This window comes from Onychostoma macrolepis, chromosome 24 (genome assembly GCF_012432095.1).
Source record: "Onychostoma macrolepis isolate SWU-2019 chromosome 24, ASM1243209v1, whole genome shotgun sequence".
NCBI classification, from domain to species: Eukaryota; Metazoa; Chordata; class Actinopteri; order Cypriniformes; family Cyprinidae; genus Onychostoma; species Onychostoma macrolepis.
In genome coordinates this window covers 27,149,225-27,153,663 of record NC_081178.1, presented here as the reverse complement: position 1 = coordinate 27,153,663, position 4,439 = coordinate 27,149,225, and the positions used below count along the sequence as shown (strand labels likewise).

Below are 4,439 nucleotides of genomic sequence, written 5' to 3'. Positions count from 1 at the left end.
GTGAATGAGATCCTCTCTCGTTCCACTGTGTGGAGTGCCTTCAAAGACCAGAAACACGACCTCTTCATCTCTGACTCCCAGACCGCAGGTTACCTGACGGGTGAGTCCAGCACAGCGCCTCGTGTGAGGGATGAGTGAACCCGTGCTGACCCATACTGACCTCTACTGACCCGTGCTGACCTCTACTGTCCCGTACTTACCCGTCCTGACCTGTACTGAACCGTCCTGACCCGTGCTGAGCCGCTCTGACCTGTACTGACCTCTACTGACCCATCCTGATCTGTCCTGATCCGTACTGACCCGTGCTGACCTCTACTGACCTCTACTGACCAGTACTGAACCGTCCTGACTGGTCCTGAGCTATACTGACCTGTGCTGACCTGTCCTGACCCGTGCTGACCTGTCCTGACCCGTGCTGACCTGTCCTGACCCGTGCTGACCTGTCCTGACCCGTGCTGACCTGTCCTGACCCGTGCTGACCTGTACTGAACCGTCCTGACCTCTACTGACCCATCCTGACCAGTACTGAACCGTCCTGACCCGTGCTGAGCCGCCCTGACCTGTACTGACCTCTACTGACCCATCCTGATATGTCCTGATCCGTACTGACCGTGCTGACCTCTACTGACCAGTACTGAACCGTCCTGACTGGTCCTGACCTGTGCTGAGCCGTCCTGAGCTATACTGACCTGTGCTGACCTGTCCTGACCCGTCCTGACCCGTGCTGACCTGTACTGAACCGTCTTGACCTCTACTGACCCATCCTGACCTGTCCTGATCCGTACTGACCCAAGCTGTCCTGACCTCTACTGACCCGTCCTGACCTGTACTGACCCGTGCTGACCTGTACTGACCTCTACTGATCCGTCCTTACCTTTACTGACTTGTCCTTACCTCTACTGACCCGAGCTGACCTGTACAGTCTCTACTGACCGTGCTGACCTGTACTGACCTCTACTGACCCATCCTGATCTGTACTGATCCGCGCTGACCCACTGACAGTAGCCGGTCTGATATGAGCTGTCTGGTCTTTCTGCTGCAGTTTCTGCATCTGCTGGTTCTGATGTCTGCTTGCTTCCTCTCTCTCTCTCTGCACTCTCTCTCTCTCTCTCTCTCTCTCTCTCTCTCTCTCTCTCTCTCTCTCTCTCTCTCTCTCTCTCTCTGTCTCTCTCTCTCTCCTCAGGTGTGTCCGCTCCATCTCTCCTGGCGGGCAGCAGTCCGTTGCGCAGTGGGCTTTAGTAGCTCACTTGGTTTTTTCCAGCCTTCTCTTTATTACTATAAAGCAGGTAGACTCTCCTCTGATGGCTTCTTCTCTCTTTCTGCTTCATTTCACACTCATTTCCATCTGTTTCCGCTCTTCACTGCAGTGCTGATGCTGCTTCAGCTGTAACGAGTGTTGTCCATTGAAGGTCACATTCCCAGCCAGATATCCGTACACATTTCATCCACACCTGAAAATGTCATTATTTACAAAAAGCTACACAATGAATCGAGATAAAACTGAAATTGTGATGTGCGATTATCAAATGGCAAAGCCCGTGATTTAATTCATTAAATATCTGCGCTGTTTCAGAGCGAAGCGTGGCTCTGTGTTTATTTACACGCGAGCAGCTCATGATTCTCAGTAAATGATTCACGAGTCGCTTTAATGTGCATTTGAGAACGAAAAACACATCAAACATCTTCACAAACTAATAATGAAAGTTCTTAACAAAAGAAACGCTGCAGTTTTCTCTCAAAATAATAGCTTTATTGGTTTAAAGTTCGAAATCCATAAATATTAGTGTAATTTTACAGTTATGCTGTAGTTTTATTATATTATTCTTAAATATTTGAATTTGTTGTTCAATTAAATATTACAATAATAATTTCATTTTATTCAGTAATTTTTTAATGTATTTTTTAGTAACAGCAAAAACAACAATAATTGTTATCATTATTGTTGTTAATTTATAGCTGTATTCTTATGTAAGCACAAATTTAAGCCAAATTGTGCAGCTTTACTAAGTAATTTTTTTTTTTTTATGGAATTTTAAATTATTGCCTTTTTCATCAGAGAAATTGCAGTTAGATTTTTTTTTCTTCACAGATCGTGCAGCTCTTTCATTTACTGGTGTCATTTCAAACTCATATTAATTTAAAAACCATCAACAAAGTACCATGAAGTGCTCCATGCAGCTTCCACATCTTCCAGCTGTGATTTGTCCGATGATTGCGCTCTGATGCTGGTGCTGATGGTGTGTGTGTGTGATGTGTGTGTGTGTGTGTGTGTGTGTGTGTGTGTGTGTGTGTGTGTGTGTGTGTGTGTGTGTGTGTGTGTGTGTGTGTGTGTGATGCTGATGCTGATGCTGATGCTGATGCTGATGCTGATGGTGTGTGTGTGTGTGTGTGATGCTGATGGTGTGTGTGTGATGCTGATGCTGATGCTGATGGTGTGTGTGTGTGTGTGTGTGTGTGTGTGTGTGTGTGTGTTCAGGTCCAGGAGTGGCAGGTTATCTGACAGCGGGCAGCGGCTCTACAGTCATGCCAAGCGTCCCGCCCCCCGTAGACAACGACATCGGAGACCTGGGCTGAACCAGACTAATACAACACCAGACAAACCCGGACACAGACGGACCGGCTCCGGAGCGCCGCCACCCTGATCCTGATCCTGATCCTGATCCTGATCCTGATCCTGAGTGACAGAGACACAGACAGAACGAGACTCCCTCACAGCACTTCATGATTCCTGCGTTTTAACACTTCCTCCTCTTTCATTTTATATCCACTCACATCTCGTAAATCATTTCTTTCCATGGAGAGTAAAATAGTTTACTTTTGTATTGAGAGATTTTTATGCATTTGTTTTTTCTGCATTATGCATTTGCTTCGGTGAGTTGATGGATGGCGGTCATGTTGGCTCTGATTCGTTGTCTCTTCGTCTTCCTGCGTTTCTGCTCATGTCTCGACTCGTATCTGTCCCCGTCTCCACACGCTTTCCGTTTTATAAAACGCAGCCTTGCATCTCTGTATTGTTTCTTTTATTCTGAAGTACTGGAGTAAGTGCTCGGTGACGGAAGGAAGAGCGCCTTGAGAAGGAACCTGTGAAACTGTGATTATTCATCATGAGTTTGTGCCGCTGCTTGAGATTGTCTCTCATCTCATCATCCTGTAAACCGACAAAAACCTTCCTTCCCCACAAAGCACTCGACTATTTATACCTGAATAAATCAAGAACAACTGAAAACGAGCGTCTGAAAGGACAGTGGACAAATTGTACTGACTCTGATTACATGTATGTGAAAGACTAGTGCAATTGTGAAATGTTAAATGTAATATGCCGTACATAAACTTTCTATATTGAATGTACATTAATAAAAAAGTAAATCAGTTGCACTTGTACATAAAATTTTAAGAATAAAAGGGAATCCACAGCTTTTGGGGTTTTGTTTTTCTTATTGATGCACTTTCTATGTTAAAGAAGAATGAATCTCGTTCCCCGACCGCTGAGACTCGAGATCAGCTCTGCTTTTCTCATGCATTTGTGTTTTTTATCTAGACATTGTGTCCACCTTATTTGACAAGGTGATGAGAAAATAATGAGAGAGAGAAACAAATAAGAATCAAAAAGAAGTGCTCTAAACCCTTTAAACTGGTGTTTATGATTACAGTAATAATGCGAAAACAATTCCAGTTTACAACATCAAGCATCATAACATACTGTTTTTTTTATTAATTGAACAACTGACAGTTTAAACTCATCTGCTGGTATATTAAAGATGAGGTGTATGAGTCCCGGTGGAGGGTTCTGCAGTACACCGCGTGTCCGCTCGAGGGCGCATCTCCGTGTGTTCAGCGCCAGAGAACCAACATGATGCACTGGTTTCCAGAAGCCTGTGTTATTCTGTACAAGCAAACATTTAGTTCAGAGATGTAGGAAGTTTTTTTTTGAAGTGCCTCACATCCTTCTGTAGTCATTTTTAATATTTCAGAACATTTGCGTCAGAAGGCGCTGTGGGCAAACCCCGGGTCAGTGTGGAAACCATCAGCTAGCATTAAAGCATAGCATTTGCCTGACATCAGTATTACTCATGAAAGAGCTCTGTGTGTGTCCTCTCACAGTTTTCCCATCAGCCTTTGCCAGTGCAGGTGCTGGAGTCTCCCTGTGGCCCTCAGGGGCCCGCTGAAGCCTGACTCTGATGATTCCTGCTGATCAACACTGTTATCAGTGGAACTGATCAAAGACATCTGCACAACAGTTTAAACAGCTGTCTGTCAGGAATACTGGATTCTGATTGGTTAATGGCGACATCTAGCGCTTGACGCTGGCGCGGTGGATTGTGGGAAAGCGTTCAGAGCGATAATAAGATGAGAAATGTTTATGCAAATAAAGAGCGGGAAACGAACGGCAGCCAATCGCTGTGAGCAGAGGTGCCACGCCCATTCAAAGTGAGGTGCAC

General features: G+C 45.2%; 1 protein-coding gene across 1 annotated transcript in view; it reads left to right on the top strand.

Annotated features, from left to right (window-relative positions):
- The window catches only part of LOC131533066 (dnaJ homolog subfamily C member 13-like), a 45,145-nt gene extending 41,732 nt beyond the window's left edge, over positions 1-3,413 (top strand). The window contains exons 55-56 of the mRNA XM_058765093.1: positions 1-100; positions 2,477-3,413. Coding sequence (XP_058621076.1) covers positions 1-100; positions 2,477-2,574 — 198 coding nt within the window. The 3' untranslated portion in view covers positions 2,575-3,413. The remainder of the gene's footprint in view (positions 101-2,476) is intronic.
- Positions 3,414-4,439: the final 1,026 nt, after the last annotated feature.